An 18245-nucleotide genomic window follows, 5' to 3' on the forward strand; every position below is an offset into this window, starting at 1 on the left:
CAGCTGTGGTTGGATATGTAGGCAAATATTCATCTAGTTATTCATTCATTTTCCTCCTCCTCTCTCTCTCTCTCTCTTTCCTTTTTTTTTTTGTAGCCAAACCAAGAGATTCAGGCACGGCTGTTTGATCGCATTGCAAAGAACTATGCCTCTCTCCTACTTGACTGTCACAAATTCCGCCACCAGGAGGCCCTCATTAAAGTAAGTATAATAAAGTTTAGAGATAGGATGACCATTGAGGACAATGTGAAATCTGGGACACTGCCCCCATCCTGCCCCCTACCCTTACAGGCAGAGATGGGGGTGAAGCACCACTGGTATTACTGTTCAGGTAACTATGAGTCAGTGGCCCATTAATGGCCCATTGTTCTTTACTTCACTGGTGTTAACACTCCCCTTTTTAATGGCCATTCCACTAATTAAGCTAATTTATTAGGAGAATTTTGCTGTCTGCTAGGGCTTTCTATTTCACAACTAATGCCCTGGACACTTATTTTAATTTTCACAGGCAGGCTGAGACTGGCCTCTGAAATCTTAGACCATCCTGGCCAATCCAGTTAATTCTTCCAGGGCTCAAAATGTCCAGTTGGACTTGAACTTGTTTCTTGTCTGGAATGCCCCATGATGACAAATGTGATTCATGCTTGCTGCTGTTCTGCAACTGACTTTTAATAAAATAAAATAAGGAAACCCCTCTTTGTCTTCCAGACTTTCAGTTCTCTTCTGCTCCCATCCTTTGCCTCATTTGAGGCTTGCTTCCTCCAACTTACTTTTGCCCTTTATACTCTACTTATTTAGTCATCACCTCTGGCTCCTTTTCTTAATTCTAACTTGTTTTTTTCTTAATTTTTTACTTTTTACTTTTATCTGATGGATTTTGAATTTCCCTGGTGATAGCCATCAGATCATTCTGCCTCTTCCTTTTTGGTAGGACCTTCAGAGCGAGAGAGATGGGGAACATTTGTTTCCTTTTAAAATTCCCACTGATGCAAAATGTTCTTTGTCCACCCATTTTTCTTGCTGTGCAGCTCTGGATAAGTGAATGTTGGAGAATATTCTAGTATTACTTAATTTCGATGGATTGGTACTTGGACACTCACTGTGTGGGACAGGAATGTCAACATCCCTATTAAGCTATTAAGGACAGCAGTTCCCAAATTTGGGGTAGCGATGCTTTTGGGATCATCCCAGTAAAAACTGGGGTTGCCAAGACAATCACAAATTTTCTCCTTGAAAGAAGAAAAAAGCGGGAAATGGCTGGTTTCCCTTGCAGGCCGGCAGAGTTCCAGCCTGCAAGGGCTGCTTGGGCCTGGGGGGGAGTGGGAGGAGGGCGATCAGGCAGAGAGCACCACGTACATGTGTGCAGACATGCACATGGCAGCCAGGAAGCATGGAGAGCAGCCCCCGCAGCTCCCTCCAGGTAAGTCTGTTGGAGTGGGGGGAGGCCTCAATGGTGAGGTTTGTCCAGGGGGTGGCAAGGGGGCTGGCTTCCTGCCATTGTGTGCACTCCCAGTGGGGCACCTTGGGGGTATATGTGATCCCAGATTTGTGTGCGGGGTGGGGGTGGATGCGGGCTGCCTGCCATGGGCTCTGGGCCCTCCCCGCGAGGCCTCCACATGGAGGCTTGGTGCCACTGCTGGGAACCCTGCACCAGCCACACAACCATGGCAAGGTGCCCCCTGCCTGCCTGGCAGTACCAGGGAGCACAACTCCACGCCACTACCGCCACTGCTGCTGGGCAGGCAGGGGGTGCCTAGCCATGAATGCATAGTTGGCATGGGGTGCCCAATAGGGGGACTGAGCCTCCTCACCCTCCTGCACCAGGTCCTGCCTGCTGCACTGCGGAGGCCCCCAGGTGGAGGGCAGCAGGGCATGGAGACCCACACAGGCTCCATTCTGGCCATGACGTCCACAGGGGATGAGGGGTTGCCAGGTTCTCTGATCTGGCTACAGCAGTTGCCACTTCCCATGGGCAGCACCTAGGACTCAGGTGCTGTGGGGGGGTGTGGGCAGGGGCCTGTGGGTCCTGGCCCTGGTTCTGTAGCCCTGGGAGTGAGGGACATCTGGGAGGGGGGAGGGGGCTGCAGGTTGGGAATGAGGGGCACCACAGTGGGGAGAGACACCATGGGGGTGGGGTGCTGCAGGTTGGAAGTGAGGGGTCATAAATGGGGTCATGCTGAGGAAAAGGTTGGCGCACACAGGGATATATTTTCACCGCAGTCGGGTAGTTTTGAACTAGGTTGTCTGGGTACTGAGAAGAGTGTAATCATGCAGTTTACATTCAGTATAGTGTAGGCTGCAAAACCTGTCTTAAGAATCTCAGTAACTACCTGGCATCTAGCCCATGCTGAGCTCTGTACTGCTGTGACTATACTTTCTGGTACCCTTGTTGATGGGGTAGATATACCCTTAGAAACACCAGTTTATCCCTAGGGACTCCTATCTAACATGTCAAACTTATGGAATTCTATATTTTCTTTGCTTAATTCTTAGGCTTTCCCTTCCTTGCTGAGCCAAGCCTTGTACACCTGCTTCTGCTCCAGCTTCCCAGGGTCCTGGTTCAATACGGATGAGTTCAAGTCCCAGCTCTGTAATGTGCTGTCAGAGTGGATGGCAGGTAAGACAGTCTGCTTCCTGCCCAAAAGAGCTATCACTGCTGCCCAAGTGCAGACCAGTTTCTCTGTCTTCTTTCCCTGACTTCTTTAAAAATGTATCTAACCCTCTCAACTCTGTAATTCCATGAGACAAGAAGGGAATTGCTAGGTCCTGGGATGTTTGCAATTGCCTGCCCCTGAGAATTTTCTAAATGACCTTTTTTCCATCATCCTGCTCGCTTTAGAGTCCTTCGTGAATCAAGTCATTTCTTGACCGGAACGTGTTCTTGCTGGAGTTCATCCATGAGGCCCTCTTTGATAAGAGGAGATAGAAATCCAGGGGATGTTTTCAGCCTGTGAAGCAATGCATACTCCCTGTAAACTGGGTCCTCAGTCAGTTCTTACTCTCCCCTCCATTCTTGTTTTACTCCATTTTCACCCTTCTCTTGATTCTACTACATGCCTGATTCTTACTTTCACTCTCTCTCCTTGTTTCCGTTTATTTGATCCTTTCTTATGCTCTCTTCTTAAGAGACAAAACAAACACTAAATTGTTGGTCATGCTCTGAACAGAGGGTTGGAAGCAAACAACTCCTGAACTGCGAGTCCGTCCTCACCCTAGTTTCCCATTGTATCTTGGACAAGTGCCATCTACCTGTTGTAGAGGATGCAGTCCTTCCCATACTCTTCTAGGCTGTTGCAAGGATTCATGTTTGTGGTGCACACAGAATATGAAAGATGGCACATACGTTACATGTTTATTTGGGGCTGTATTATTATTATTGTTGTTATATCTTTTCCATTTCTCTCCCCTTCCCTTTCTCTCTCTTTCATTCCCTCTCATCTTCATCTACCCTTCCCCCCACCTTCTCCCATTTAGGAACATTGCCTGTCCCAGGGACCTACACAAGCTGGGACTACTCCCAGTTGGAACCAGAAAGGTTCAGAAGAGAAGATTTGCTGTCAACAAAAAGGAAACAGAGTGGTAAAGAGTCCTGATACAAAAGGCTTCTGTCAGGTCCCTGTTGAGCTCAACAAAGGTTTGGTGCCCCAAACCAGGCAGCTGCTGTTCTATAGAAAATGCCTTGCATTTATTCATAGATTCATAGATGCTAGGGTCGGAAGGGACCTTAGTAGGTAATCGAGTCCGACTCCCTGCCCTGGGCAGGAAAGAGCACTGGGGTCAGGACCAATAACAGTTCTGCTGTGTAGCTAAGAAAAAGGCACAGCATGATCCACAACCTTAGCTCTCTGTCAGCATTTTATCAGGCTGTCATGCCTGTGAGCTGCTGCTTGCCAGAGGAAGAACTGATAAATACGGAAGAGATTATATGATGTGGTGTCTACAATAGCAGGAGACTGGACTTGACAACTCAAGAGATCCCTTCCAGTCTAGTGTTCCTTTAATTACTACCAGGGCATCTGGGCTAAATCACTTTTGAGTAATCAGAGATGAGATGACCTGAGCTAGGTTGGGGTTAATGCTGTTCCCTGGCATGCAGAAGACTTGCCTGTCCTAGTCTCTTGTGCTACATACAGACAGAATGGGAGGGCTGCAATGGCCATGTCTGGTGGTGTTTTTGTTTTTTGTTTTTCTTTTGAAGGAGTAATATCGGAGACCAGTTCATATTACTGATCGGTACCGACTCTAGTCAAGTCAAGAAATCTAGTCAAGTTGTCCTGGCTTAAAAGTGGCTATGACTATTTGAAAGGGCAGTTTCCTCCTGTGATCAATACATAAGTAGGTCTGCAAGAGGGCCGTATTTAGGAAGGAGGGAGAAAATCTGTATCATCCCATAAGGACCTACAAACGTAGTAAATGTAGGGCCTAGTACCAAAATCTTGTATGGCTGAAGCACTGAATCCTCAGTTACACAGAGGCTTTTTGGGGAAGGTGCAGGGGTTCTCTCTACTTAGATTGGTTATAGGTTCAAGACTGAAAAACATTGTTTCTTTTTTTTTCCCTACAGTCACTTCCTTCCCCTTTGCTTCTTTCAAGACTTCTGGCAGTCTAGAGAAGACACATAGGCCTTCCATTCAGCCATGGAAGGTAAAGAGCACCTTGTTCATAAAGGCATGCAACAAAGAAAGAGGGAATGCTCTAGAACCTGAAACATTTGAGACCTGAGAGGATCCATTTTGCATCTCTCTATCCTTCTGTATCTTCTGTTCCTGCATAGCTTCTCTAAGTTCTCTTGTCTCCTTGTCTATTAAATGATTAACAGCTGTCATTGTAATTGTGCAGCTGTGGTGGTAGCTGTTACTTTTTCATCCCCCTCCCCCACACCCTTAAGTCACATCTAGGGCTGCTGCCTTGGTTTCCCCACCTTAGTTATGCTACTGCCAGCTAGTATCTTCTGCTGAGATCAGCAGCAACTGATAGGGGATCAGCTCTTTTGAAAATATGGCTACTTGTTTATGAGTGCATGGTTAAGTTCCCATTTCTTGCTCCCAGTGATCAAATAATAGACTGATGTCAAAGCAGTGTTATCTGATGTTATCTGTACTGAGATACGGGGTGATGGGTATCTGAGACATTTTACCTTAAATAAGACTATTTTAGCTGTTTTGATAATGCATCCTTTGGTAGACTAAAACTGAGGAGCTTTGCAGAGGAGCAGTGAAGAGAGCAGTCATTTGGCTCACACAGAGCAGGAATGGAGTTGTAAGTATGAAAGGTAGTGTAAAGGAAGTTGGTAGATGAGAAGGATACAAAATATGGCATTTAGAAAGTGGGCATGGAAAAAGCTCAGGCAGGTCGGGGCAGACAATTGTAAGCCAGGTTGTAGGGATGGCTTGAGTGTGGCCAAACCTTGAATGGAATGAGGGGGAAGAGTGAACTTGAGAGATAAAGCAGAAGAAGGATTCCAGTTGGACTGATGGGATCAGAATAGCATATTTGCTCAAGTAAAGGTGGGGGAGGCGGGGGGGGAATTGCATATATGAACAATTTGCCTGTAGGTTTGTGGCTATTAATCCTTATTGCACTAGAACAGGGGCAGCCAATTACTTTGGGTTGAGGACTGCTTACCAAGTTTTAGCAAGCTGTCAAGAGCCCCATGGGCAGCCCCACCCCTTGACAGGTGCCCTGCCCCCTGGTCACCATCTTGGGACTGGAAGTCCCACCCCTAACCCCTGCCCTTTGCCACCAGAAGTCCTTCCTCTTGCCCCTGGAAATACTCCTTTCAGTAAAGAGTTGTGCCATCTCAAAACCAGAAAAATACCACATTTTACTCAAAAAAGCAAACATTTACAACATTCATTGATTTGATTTCAAAAAATATTTTTGTCCTGATTTACATGTGTTTGTGTAGTGTACACAGAGGTGATTGGACAACAGCTTAAAATGAAGTCTTACTCTTGTATGCTGTGGGGGTGGGTATAGATTTGTGGGGGCTGTGGGTGTGTGGGTATGTGGAGGAGGGTGGATAGTTGTGGGGGGTGGGTGTGGGGTGAAGGAGCATGTAGGTGTGTGTGGATATGTGGGGTGTGGGTGGGTATGGGGTTTGTGTGGGATATGTATGGGGGAGGGTGGCTGGGGTGTGTGGCGGGTGCGGGTATGCGTGTATGGAAGTGCAAGGGAGATGTGGGTGCATGTATATGGTGGGGTGTGCTTGTGAGACTCACCCTATGAACACACACACACACTCTCCCTCTCTCATTGAACACACACACTCTGTGCCTCCCTCGCTACACACACACACACTCCCTACACACACACACTGCTTCCCTCACTACACACACGCACTCTCTATCTTCTTCCTTTATTACACACACACACGCGCAAACGCTCACTCACTGTCCTTGTCTCATTGCTCTATCTCTCTCTCCCCCTCCCTCATTGCACAAACACACATACAGACACAAATATAGACACACCGTCTCTCCATCCCTCATTGCATGGATGGATGGACGTGGACACACAGACACACACACAGTGTGCCTCTCTCACTACACATGCACACACATCCCCTCCCTTCCACTCCTGGCCCCGGAGTACTGGCATGGCCCTGTGATTAGGCGATGCAGCTGGGGGCCATGTCAGGGGTGACTCATGCCTCCTGAGTCTGGGGGGGCAACATTTGTGGGTGGGTCCAGAGGCGAGCCAAAAGCCCCATGTCCACTCCCATACTTCTGTGCCGTGGCTTAATGCCCCCCCCCAAACACACCACCAGTCTGTGCGACAAAAAAACTGCCCCACTTTTGGGGGCCAATCTCAGGGGGGGCACATGCACCCCCTACCAGTCGCCTGTGGGCCACGTGGTGCTGGAGCAGCTGCAGGCAGAGGCTTCTGGTTGGAGGGCATGAGTGGGGTGGGGTGGGGCCAGGCTGGTGAGTCCTTCTGGCTTCCCCTGGGGCCTACTGCCCCTGGCTCCTCTCATTTTTGACAGGCAGTGAGGAGCAGATAAATATTAACCTTCTAAACTTTTTAGGTGCCCTGTGGGCCAGATAGAATGGCCTGGTGGGCCAAATCCAGCCCTCGGGCTGTATTTTGCCCACCCCTGCACTAGAAAGGGGTGTTGTGGAAGAGGGAGACATGATGACATGGGGATAATTTTTCAGGTCTGCCCATTCCTTAGTAAACAGTAAAATTCTGTTTTGTTTTAACTAAGCAAAGTTAGCAGAAGAGTAGGCTTTTACCTTTGAAATCCACCATCTGGGATAGACTAGCCAAACATTTGCATAGGAAAGAATATACTTTACCGACCCTGCAAAGGCTTTTACCTCCCTCTTTCATAATTTGTACATGGGGGCTGAATCTTGCTCATCTCTAATTTTTAATGAGAGTTCATGCTGTCAAACACTTGTAGACAGTTATAGCAGCCCCCGCTCCCCATGATCAAGCTGAATACAGAGTACTGTATCTTGTTCTTTTAATATCGCTGATTAAATCATCCCTTCCAACCTCCAGATCACTTTATTCTTCTTTGGTGTCTGCCCAGCGTATGTGCTAGAAGAAGCTTTGTGTGTATCATGATATTTAAGTCATCAAAGTGAAATGTATATTTCAACAGGACCTACTGCTCTCAGCACCCCCTGGGGTCTTCGCTTTGCAGTATTCTTTGCCCTCTCATTGTGGGATGGCAAAGGGATATCATGATTCACTAAGGGACTATGGGGTAGAGTGATGTCTAAAGGAAATTCACTGAGTTACAAAATAGCATCAGTCTGTGGAGATAGTGACCTCGTGATTCTCAAACCTTTTTGTCCCAGATAAGCAAGTAGGAAACTAGAAATGCCAACATCCTGCTCTTGAGCTATTGCACTGAGGAAATTTAAGGAGTTGATGAATTTTGAAGGAAGCCACTTCCAGGCTTTCCTCAGAAGAAGGCTGATGGCTTCAGGGGTGGCTAGGGCATTTTATGGATGGTCTCAGTCACTTTTCCTTATCCATAGCAGCTTTAGCTTTGTCTTACCTATTTTCCAATTTCCACAACTACATCCTAACAACCTAAAATTTCTCTGCCACTTCCAATTAAAGAGTTGGTTTTCATTTCTTTTCCTGTGACTCTGCTGTCCAGTTTTCCTTGTACAAACGTCTGCTGCATTTCACACTAGAGGCAGTAATATTTTGGTTGGGGGTGAACAAAAAGGTTCAGGAGGTTAAGACGACAGAGAGAATTCTAACATTAATTCTACCACCGTGGTATACATCTCCATTGATAATTTTTTCTGCCTTCTCTTTGTTGTGAAGCCCAACCCTTTGATACAAGTTGTCAACAAGTGCCAGCCTGGTCAAAGAAGCCTACACCTTGAATCCAGGGAAGCTATACGTGGATCTATGTCCTTGAAAGGTAAGGAATTGGGAGGTAAGGAGAAACCTTCCCTGTTTTGTTTAGAATTTCTAGGGACTCCCTGTCTCGTGAGTCTCATGTAATAGGTGTCTTATGGTGAACATACATTACAAGTGAGAGAGAAAATCCCATTGACATTAGTTGACCTAATAAATTGGAAGTGCTCATGTGTAACAGGTTGTGTTTGTTTTTGTTTTGTTTTGTTTTGTGGTTTTTGAGGGTTTCTTGGTGGCTGAACACATGCAGTTGCTTCTTGAAGGATTAAGTTTGTTAGTGTGTTGCCGCTGCCTCCTATTATTTTTACTGAAACAGTGTTGTCTGTCTCTGGTTAGAAATAGTCATTGCTGAATGAAGCAGACCAGCTGTTCTGTAATGTGTCGCACTTTTTCCCTGCCCAGCCAGACTGGGGCACAGGTCTGGCTGAGCAGGGAAAACTCCACAGAAGTAATAGATATCTGCTTCAATAAAGTGGCAGAATCTATTACCCTCTTTTGCGCCACTGTTTCCTTTTGTGTGGTGCTGTTTCCATACTATGCTGATCAAGAAGTATTGTGTCAAATGGTAAGGAGATACGAGACAAAGACAACTGGTGTTTGTGTCTTGTCCCAGGTGGCAGGGCCCTGCCATGTGATCTGCAGTTTAAAAAGAATCATGAAGAAAGTGGTTTGAAGCAGACCCAACATGTGCTGGAGACAAGACGGCCAAAGATCACTTCGCTTCAGAAAGAGGTGATATAGCATGTGAGGAGGGAGTGGGAAAAGTTGTGATAGTTTTCCTCACCTCATGTACAGCGCAGAACTTGCTGAAATACAACCTAATCCATGTTGCTGATGCCAAAATGCCCTCTTAATTCCAGAAAGAAATCTGGGGGGTCCTCACCAGCTGCTTTATTTATGTAATAGTGGTGATGTGGGTATCTTGCATTAGTTAACATGGACTAAGACTTGCTTCCCAGTTCACTTCCACATATCCTGCCTCTATAATCTGTATAGCAACCAAAGAGTGGATGGCAAGCCTTTTATTTTCTCCTTTAGTACCCTCTTCTAGGAGGAGTACTACTGCAGAGCTTAATCAAGCTCTCAACACATTTATATTATTTGGGAGCCTCACTTTCACATTATGGCAGTCTGGATTTATTTTCTGTCTTTCCTGTTTGGGTCAGGATAATGCTGACATCAGTTGTTCCGCATTTTCCTTGAAAGGGTCTCATCATCACTTTCTCAGTGGAAATTTCTTATGTCAAACACTTTTCCTTCCTCACTAAACTGGCAACCTCTTATATCTTGGGGATGTATTTTGTTTTGCATATTACCCCTGTTAACCCAAGTAGCCAGCTTGGGTTGCATAGAGGAGAGGAATGAGGAGAAGAAATGGATGGTAGAGTCAAGCATTCCTTCAATGCAGTCTTGTTTATTTATTAAGAATGTAAAAATTCCTCTTTCCCTAAGTACAGGAGGGATTAAACAACAGGAGGTGGTTTCCTTGCTGTTTACATTGGCATACAAACGAGTAGCTCTCTCTCCAGACTCCCATTCACATTTGTCCAGTTGCATTTGCAGCTTCCTTCCCTGTCCTTTTCTGTGGTACTTCCTGCTCCTCTTCAGACACATGGATGTCTCTACTCAGACAGCAGCCAGCAGGTAGTTCAAATTCTTAATCTGACTTGCAGATGCCTCACAAGTAACATCTGCCTTTATTTGGTTTGAGACCACTCTGTTGTTCCTCCCAAGTGTTCTGACAGGCAGCTCTCCAGGCTGCCGGGCTGTGCTCCTCACAGCCTGCATGCTGCGCTATGGCTGTACGCACACACGGGCATTTATCGGCCAAATTATCGTCCGCATCAGGCCGATTTCCAATACATACTGATTTGAAATATCTTCTGTTGGGGAACTGGGCCTGGAATCCCCTTGTGGCTGTTGCATATTCATTTTCCTATGTAAAGGGGCAGTCTGAGAAATGTATTCTTAGCCCGCCTGACCCATCCATCTGCTACAGCCTATGTAGCAACTACAGCAGCCAGGTGCCATTCAGACCTTATCCTAGAAAAAGTGATAATGGATACAGACCATGGATAAAGGAACAGAACAAAACATCAGATAGAAAGTACTGGGGCATATCGAAATCTATAGGAATTGTGCATTTGCATCTGAGAGGCTGATTTGGCCTGTGAATTTAAAAAGCCAATTAATGTCATGCATAACCATGAAATTAATAAATGACAAGAATATAACAGTTTTCATCATATACAGACTGGAGGTTTTAAGAAATAGGCAGACTTGGCAATGCAAGGTACTTTTAAAAAGAAAGGGAGAAAAATAACCATCAATGAATTATCACACGTGGTTTAAAGCTACAAAATTAAAGAATGTTCTTCTCGGGTGAGTCATTGTTGTAAAGTTAAAACCTGGAGGTAGCAGAATCGGTAAATAAATTTTACAATCATGCTACTCTACCTATCCACTGAGAATTAAAGAAAATCAGTGTAAACTTTGTGAGGCTGTTGAGGTCTGAGAGTTATATGAATTGTACAAAAAGCTGTTCCTGATCTTTTCTGGCCATCAGCCTGACAAGTGTGTGGAAAACAAATTAAACACGATTCTTTCTGTGGTTTGGACATAAGCTCACTTGCTGAAGCAGCAGGCCAAAGCTAAGGGTGGAAAACTGTATAAAAGAATGATGTTTGCAGCACTATGACATAACCAATTAGAAAGAAATACTCCTGCTAATTGAGAGCACCATGTAACTTAGAATTTTCCAGACCTGCCAGTTACATAGAGATGCAATACAAATGCCTGATTGGCACCTACCACAATAAATTCTTTTGTTTAGGTTTTTCTCAAGATAAAGCTCTAAAGATGTTTTTGTTAGCACTGTCTCTGATCTGTTGATGAGCATACCACAATGCAAATATGAAAAAGCTTGTAAACAGCACATCCCAGAGGTGTAGCAGGGCACCTGGGGCAGCTGTGCCAGTTGTAGCAACAGCTGCTTTTGCACCCTTCCTGCAATAAAGGCAGCATCTACAGCTGCTGCCCCAGTTGGCTTCCTCCCCCAACCCTTAATTACACTACTAGTACATCCTGTTTGTGACCAGTGAATTGTAGAATAATCCAGAGGTTTCAAGTCTTCTACTGACTGCATTTCAGTGGTGCTCAATCTCCAGCCAGTGGGCTGAATCTAGTCTGTGGGATCACATCGTCCAGTCTGTGGGGCTCCCCATAGATCCAGAAATTTGATGATACAATACAGCATTTTTAATTAGTCATATATCCACTGTGGATTGTGTGTCAGCTCCAGATTGTCTACCTGTGAAGAAGGCAGAGTAATATTCCCTCTTCTTTGACCAAGTGGTCAGCCAGTATTTGGGGTTTGCAGGGTTGTTTCCATTAGTAGAGGAGAGTGACTATAGAGCCAAGAGTTTCGGCATTGACATTTTGTTTAAACAAAGTGTTCACAAAGTCTTTTTTCAATGTCCAGGGAAACAAATGGGAGGCAGTTTCCTTGTTCAGAAATACAAGACTGTCTTTCCAGCAAGAAATGTAGTCAAAAGAGGTTTTGACACTGGGGTTCCTTACCTCTCCTCCTCCTTAACACTGCTTTAGAGGTGCACTGATACATTGATTCGATATCAAATCGGCACCGATATAAAGAAAATTGGCTGTATCGGAAATCGGCCTGATGCGGATGATAATTTGGCTGATAAATGCCCATGTGTGCATGCATCCGCAGCGCAGCACGCAGGCAGCAAGGAGCACAGCCTGGCAGCCTGGAGAGCTGCATGCAGCTGGGAAGTCTGTTGTAGTGGACAGGGATGGGGGAAGGAAGGGGCGTGAGGGGGCAGATCAACACCCGCCATGGTGAGGGAGGGAGGGAGTGGAGCAGGGGTAGACACTGCTCAGCCAGGGTGGGGCAGGGCAGGGCACAGGATGGAGCCATAGCTCATCTGGGGGGCACAGGGGGGGTGGCTCCTGCAGCTGCGCACACCCCGGGAGGGCACGGGGGGCGGGTGCGTGTGCCCCTGGATCTACGCAAGGCAGGGTGGGTGGGCAGCAGCTGTAGGCTGGAGCTGGGGCTGCACTGGGTTCTTCTCTGTGGGGACTGGGTTTGGAGTAGGCAGTGGCAATGCTAGGAATGGGGCTACAGTGGGGGCTGTAGCCCCGCCTTCCAGCGCCACCTGCCCCAAGCTCAGCCCCTGCTGAGAAGAGCCTGGCGCAGCCCCAGCTCCATCCCACAGCTGCAGCCCACCCACCCTGCCTCTCACAGAACTGGGGACACATACCACCCCCCTCCCCCTGTGCCCTCTGCGTCCTCCAGATGAGCCATGGCTCCGTCCCACATCCTGCCCCACCCTGACTGGGCAGTGTCTACCCCTGCCCCACTCCTTCCTTCCCTCACTGTGGGGGGTGTTTATTTGCCCCCCTATGTCCCTTCCTTCCCATCTCCCCTTCCACTACAAAGGACTTACCAGCTGCACATAGCTGTTTCGGAAATTGGATCAGTATCAGCCAATATGCCTCCTTAAAAATCGGCTATTGGTATCAGCCCCCAAAATCTCTATCGGTGCACCCCTACGCTGCTGTTCTCCCTAGCCGCTTGCTCTCACACACAGCTACAACCAGAGTCCTATACCTTGCATTTACAATCGGCCCTTGGCTCAGTGTCTTAGCTTCTGATTGGCTTTCCTGTGCTGCTCATTACTTTGATTGGTGGGTGTTTCTTGTTTTGACAAAATCAGTTGTGCCCAATCTTTTTGCTCTGTGGGTCAGATTAGCAATGCTAAATTGGTCCATGGGCTGGATCTGGTCTTTAGGCCTGATCTGGCACACAGTGCTGGCCCAACCCAGCCATGCAGGGCTTGGAAATTTGGCAGTGTTAATTGCTACCACTCCTCTACCACCAAATTTCCAGATCCCTGGGGAGACCTATGGGCCAGATGGCATGGCTCCATGGGCCAGATCTGGCCCATGAGCCAGGGGTTAAGTACCCCTGGGCTCAATATACATACAGATTATTTACAGGTAATTACTCCTTCCATTTACCTGCAGGAAAGGTGTCTACTATTCCCACAGATTTTTAACCAGGTCTGAGATTGACCTATAAATACACACTTGATGGCAGCCATTAATCTCATTCAGCAAAATGGTCAATTTAAAAAAACAGATGAAAATCTTGTAGACGGTACAAACAAAGAGCAAGAAAGCAATGCTGTATAGGGCTCATTACACTTTATGGATTAAAATGGAGGATGAATTTAAAGTATAGTAGCTATTCCTGAATAACAGGTTTGGACATCCTTTTCCTGAAATGAGTGTGTTTGCGTAGTCCCAAGTTTTGAATAACTGTGCCTAAATAACTAATCCAGAATCCCTCCATTTTATAGACAAGTTTATATTTCTCAGTTTGCATAACATGAGAGAGAGATTTAAATGCTCCCTCCTGCAAATATAACTTACACTGCATTTCTCTACAGAACAGAGTTTTACTGAGGTTGCTAAATTACAACATATGATGGTACCACCCTCCTCAATTTAGCATACAATAAGCTGTAAACAATCTAGCATCTAGTTTGTGTTAAAACTCAAGAAAATTGGTGAGTTTTTGCACTGTCATATCTAAAAAAAAATTTTAATGTATACTAAATCAAAATGCACTGAGCACTGGGCTCCAAACTTTGATTGTAGCCTAGAAGTGCCCAGAACAGCCTAGGGCCACATGCAAGTGTGTATAGTGAAAAGTGTATGCTGTTACGTCATCTTTCCATTTGTTTGGTGCTGGTTTGCATGTACACTGAGCCAGTCCCTGAGGACTGTTCTAAATTAAGCTAGCTGCCAATAGTGATGCTAAGGAGTAGATGGATTATTGGAGTATGCACCCTGCATCGGCTGCAATGAAGGGTGGGCATTGGAGGAGCTATTACATAAGTTCTGTAGTCTCCCCCTGCCCTAACTCCCTTTTGCAAGAATGATCATCCTTGGGTTGGCTACTCTAGTGTTAGGTTTGTTTGGTGTCAGTGGAACAGGACAAGCATTCAGAATTCAGCCAAGAATTGGGGCAATACGTTTTTTTAAGAGAAATTAAGCTCAAAATGCATTGTGCAGTCTCACTAACAGAAGTATAGCGTACATTCAATTAGCGGGGGTTTTTTTGGACTAAGATGATTGTTCTGTGCTTTCTAAAAGTAGAAAACAATCTTTTCTATCTGGTCCTATTTGTATGACATACACATGTCCCATAATGCTGTATCTGAGCTGTGCAGTATTATAAACAAACTTCTACCTAATACATATTTGTTTGTATTTTATTTTGAGATAACATCAGTTATTAAATATGAAGAATTACTTCATTCACAACCACCTATTAAAATAGTCCACAGGAGATGGAATTCCTTGCTGCTAGTTATTATAAGTTATCATAGTGTTTCCAGTTGTTAAGCATTTAGAAATTACTCATCTTTCACCCAGGTTATGAACCATTAGAGGCAATAATTTACTTTATTTTTTGGACTCCTTTTTGGTATTAACCTCTTCTCTTTTTGTATTTCTCTCCCCCAGTCACACCCAGCTTGTCGGGGCCCTGAATTCACTTGGCATCTTTTTAACATCAATGGGCACAGCGCACTAATTCAGCACTTCCTCCAGAGCTACAAGGCTGAACCACAGGCTGGACAGGATATCCTGATTCACAGGAGGGAGATCTACAAGCCTATACCATATCCTTATGAACAGTTCAGAGAAATTAGAGAAGGGAAAAGCCTGCCTATTCACCAACACAGAATTATTCTTTGCAGTCTGTTATCTGAATACTTTGTCCATCTTGGTTCTCAGCAGGTGTCTTACAGTGTTAGGCTTCCACCAGTTTCCCATAGAAAACTATTCCACAAACTGATGTTTTAGTTGGGAAGAGTTTCCCAAGAGCCATCCCCAATTTACTCCTCTTATTGTATCACCCCTGTCTCTGTCTTTGTTGGTCATACAATGACAGAGAGAATTGTTCAGTATTTGCATTCGTCATATACTTGCAACTGAAACACATTTGCTTCTCATGCTGCTTGTTGGTGCCTAGCCAAGTTATACATTTAGTGTTTTTTTTTCCCCCAATCTCTTTTTGTAAACCAATTGTATTCCCTTGCTTCTGTTTGCAATATCTTTTGTAGGCATTTCTTTGTTCACCCTCCCTCCTAAGTCTGTGGATTCCTGGTTTAATCTGCATGGCTGCAGAACTTTGTTCAATTGCAGAACTGAACCTTAAGTTAAGAATGGTTTCAGGCTGCTGGGGACCAGACTGCTACAGGTGATGTTTTGTGCTGTGTGGCTAGGTTGAAGAGACATGTTGGCAGTTTTCCCACATATTGGATGGATGTCACTGCAATGGTGACAACTCTTAAAGGAGTTGCCTGTCACAGAATAGGGTTAGAGTGTTAGATTCCCACTAACAAAATGGGAAGTTTAAGAAAACAGATGTGGTAAGAGGGAGCACTAGAATATAGGGTGAACCAAAATCCTTTCATAATAGACGAATGAATGGCATGAATTTGGGGAGGCTGAAAATAAAGCATTTTTCTATCAGGGAATTCTTGTTCTCATGAAAGTTCAGGTTCTGGGTGCAATAGGTAGAGAGAGGTAGAACATATTCAGAGCCTCAGCCATGCATCCATGTCCTAACAATGCAGCTTTCCAGCCTTGACCACTGCCCTCCCTGCCACACACACACCTACAGCTCTGTCCATGCATCCCAATCCTGATCTCAAATAGCTTCTTCTTTTCCAACTGTGAGTACCTCCCCCATATGCAGAGGGCTGCCAGTCCTTGCAATCTGACCTGCAGCCTCCCCTCATGATACCTTTTAGCAAAGAGGATGGAAAAGAGAAGACACCGTGTATTTCTTTTACATTTAAAATCACAGAGTCTTCTCCAACTTATGCAGATATAATCCAACAGAGTTTTCATCATCTCCGCCAACTAGAAAGCACTTTCAAAAACATGTACCAGCGACACTGCAGGGAAATGAGGGATTTTGACAAGCAGCAGCAGAAGGAAAAGCAAGAATTCCTCAGGTACAAAATTAAGTGTTCAGTTTCATTTTTAGCATATTTTGATGTGCAGAATCCAACTGGTGATTTCTTTGAGCCTGCTGTAGGTGAAACCTATTAGCTAACATTGATTCTGAAGGAGTTGTGGATGTGGGCAAAATAGGGAGATAATTTGTGGTGTAACATTAGTTAATTATTCCCATAAGGCAAAAGCATGTAGCATAGCTTAGGGTAAAATCTGAACCAATGCTCATTTCAGAACAGTTTTGGATGCAGGGATTATGGTGATCATGAATTCTGGTCAAGAGAACAGCATAATTAAAACAGTGGGAGGGAGCACTGAGTGCTACCAAGATTTGTGAACTTGTATATTAGCTGAGAAGAATTTATTCTAAAGTGATACAGAATCCACTGCTGGATTTTTCCTTTGACTGCTTTAGGTCAGGGGTGTCAGATATAGGGCCTGCAGACCAGATTTGGCCCACAGAGCCAGTCTGGTCTACAGGGCTTCTAAGGTGACCTGGAATTCAGGGGCAGAGTCCACTTCCAAACTCCTGGGTATGGAGCCCTTTTGGGGATGGTTGTCTGTAGCATGGGCAAGCAACAGCTGCATTAACCCTTGTGACCACTGCTTCTTCTGCTTACCCCATTGCCACCACCACATCTAAATTTGGCCTGCGAAGAGCCCAGTGATCCAGATCCAGCACAGGGGGCTGGGGGCTTTAGGTGCCTGCTGTAGATGATTTAAGAAATATTTTATGTGTGTAATAATACTTTAAACGTTTTTGAATGATTTCTATTACTTTTCCTGCTTTTCCTTGCCTCCACAACTCCACAGGAAAGAGAAGCAATTGCTCTTGGAAAAAGGAAAGATGAAGACACTGAACCAACTGCTGCCCCCTCACCTAGATGTACTTTGCAGTTCTGACAAGACTTTGGGTGCATCAAGAAATGTCATCACTCAGGACCAGCCTTAAATTAAACTGTACCCTAAGCAAAAAAGAATGTTATCCTCCTAAAATTTATTGAGCATAAATGTCTGTTTGCAACTCTGCTGCATCCTAATACAGTATGCTTTGGGCAGTCGACCCTAAACATCAGAGCTTTTGCCACGGATTAAAAACAGTCAAACCTGAAAAAAATGTCGATTCAGTTCACAGAAGCACTTGGAGAGTGTAAATGTTTGAGTTATAACTTCTTTGGTCTATAAACCTAGACTGGAAAAAATCTCATAAAATGTGTATTGAGTAAGAACTGAATGAAAGTGATACGTGGTGATGAAAAAAGCCAGCTGCCTCTTTTTAAAATTTGTTTTTATTGCAGAGGTTTGAGTTGTCTTGTTTTATTTGAACTCATTTAATCCTAGGCTATGCAGCTTAGATTCATTGCCTCTCCTTGCCAACTACACCTATGGTTGAAGCAACACTGGCCAGCTGGAGACTTTCCAAGATGGAAGGAAGTTTGCTAGTTTTCTCTTCTGGTGAAACCTAGTATGAATCCAGCCCTGTCTTGGTTATCCCATCTGTGAAATCAAGACAATATGTTTATCCATTGGACAGGGGTATTGTGAAGCCTAGTGTGTGGATAGCATTCTGGAGCTATCAGGTGGAATGTGTTATGTATCCTAACTGCACTTCAGGATGGGTAGCACTCTTTCCAGCTATGTCCATTCATCAATCTGTCTCTAAATAGGAAAAAACAGAAGCAAGGACTTCTGAAACTAGGAAGCTAATGTTAAGTGTTGTCTACATAGGGTGAATTGATGGGAATAGCTATTCTGGTGTAACTGAATGCTATTCTGGATTAAAAGGGTACTCCCAAAACTGA

At 45.1% G+C, this 18245-nt stretch overlaps 1 protein-coding gene across 5 annotated transcripts in view; it reads left to right on the forward strand.

Moving 5' to 3' along the window:
• FAM227A (family with sequence similarity 227 member A) overlaps positions 1 to 18245 on the forward strand; it is a 33931-nt gene extending 15686 nt beyond the window's left edge. For all 5 annotated transcript variants that reach the window (XM_059726397.1, XM_059726401.1, XM_059726398.1 and 2 more), the window contains 9 exons: positions 97 to 201; positions 2494 to 2617; positions 3475 to 3579; positions 4565 to 4644; positions 8290 to 8389; positions 8999 to 9117; positions 14941 to 15097; positions 16289 to 16442; positions 17257 to 18245. In XM_059726397.1, the coding sequence (XP_059582380.1) occupies positions 97 to 201; positions 2494 to 2617; positions 3475 to 3579; positions 4565 to 4644; positions 8290 to 8389; positions 8999 to 9117; positions 14941 to 15097; positions 16289 to 16442; positions 17257 to 17395 (1083 nt within the window). In that variant the 3' untranslated portion in view covers positions 17396 to 18245. The remainder of the gene's footprint in view (positions 1 to 96; positions 202 to 2493; positions 2618 to 3474; positions 3580 to 4564; positions 4645 to 8289; positions 8390 to 8998; positions 9118 to 14940; positions 15098 to 16288; positions 16443 to 17256) is intronic.

This window comes from Alligator mississippiensis, chromosome 4, assembly GCF_030867095.1.
Source record: "Alligator mississippiensis isolate rAllMis1 chromosome 4, rAllMis1, whole genome shotgun sequence".
Lineage (NCBI taxonomy): Eukaryota > Metazoa > Chordata > Crocodylia > Alligatoridae > Alligator > Alligator mississippiensis.